Below are 1,164 nucleotides of genomic sequence, written 5' to 3'. Positions count from 1 at the left end.
ACTACTACAAGGCTGAGGGACTGACCATATTATCTTTACCTCACCACATCTTCTACTGTCTCCAATTTTACTCACCTTTGTATACGACTGAGGACGCCTACTGTTTAGGCAAAACGTTTCTGGAAAGACACGCAAGTGTTGCACATGTGGATATTGTGTAGCATCAGTAACGTGATATCTGCCGTTGTAATTACTAACACTGAAGACTGTCCACCAACACTGTTGTTGTAGCAACTGGTAGACAGTCACACATTATAATGGCAGTCTTTGGTGTGTACAGGCGCGGTACGCCATCGAGAGAGGGGCGACGGCGTTGCTGGTGGACATCGATGACCTGGTCAGTGCTCAGGAGGAGCTCTTCGCTGAAGACGCCGCCAGGGATGTGCTCAAGAGACCCCTTGTGGTGCTCCTACCGACTCAGGCCCGTAAACTCTACAGTTTTATCATGTGAGTCATGTGTGACGCGTGAACCTCTTGTGTGACGTGTGAACCTCTGTGATGTGTCTTGTGTGACGTGTGAACCTCTGTGATGTGTGACGTGTGAACTTGTACTTGATCATGTGATGTGAAACTTATCATGCGAGTCATTCTAACATGATTGATGGTTAGTGGTGTTGGCTTGTTGATGCCTCACAGAAGATTCCTTAAGGGACACGTAAGTACCCCTGTCTTTTAATAACATGCTCATTTTTCCATTGTAATCTACCTTGTCCATGATTATTATCGCATTTGCTTTGTTTCGTAAGGTGAAGTCTGGGATCTTTACCAGTACAGAACAACAACACATGTTATTGTTCTGTACTGATAAATTAACTGGTTCAAGACTCAAGCTACGGCTGATGTGTGATACACTTCCCTTACAATATATTTGGTCACTTTTTTAAAAAAATAGTGGTTTTAAAATATTGGATATAATATTCGAACGATAATTAACTTATGTCTGCCTTCATGCAATTAATGCTGTCAACGAGTCACCGTCGTCGTTACAAGCTGCAATAATTTAGTCATGATAATAGTCTTCTCTTCTCTGTTTACTATATCTGAGTTGCTTGATATTATTTCTACCCAGGAGAGTAGAGGAACTTTTTTCCGCAACTGTACATCATACTGTCAGGTCACAGTGATCCAGGATGGAGAGAAACTTAATCATAAGGTTTGCCTCCT

General features: G+C 42.4%; 1 protein-coding gene across 1 annotated transcript in view; it reads left to right on the top strand.

Moving 5' to 3' along the window:
• Window positions 1-280: 280 nt before the first annotated feature.
• The window catches only part of LOC128701240 (E3 ubiquitin-protein ligase ZNRF3), a gene marked incomplete at its 5' end in the record, with an annotated part of 27,611 nt that continues 26,727 nt past the window's right edge, over window positions 281-1,164 (top strand). The window contains 1 exon segment of the mRNA XM_053794829.2: window positions 281-447. Within this exon segment, the coding sequence (XP_053650804.2) occupies window positions 281-447 (167 nt within the window).

This window comes from Cherax quadricarinatus, chromosome 72, assembly GCF_038502225.1.
Source record: "Cherax quadricarinatus isolate ZL_2023a chromosome 72, ASM3850222v1, whole genome shotgun sequence".
Taxonomy (NCBI): domain Eukaryota; kingdom Metazoa; phylum Arthropoda; class Malacostraca; order Decapoda; family Parastacidae; genus Cherax; species Cherax quadricarinatus.
This window is presented reverse-complemented; position numbering and strand designations above follow the sequence as displayed.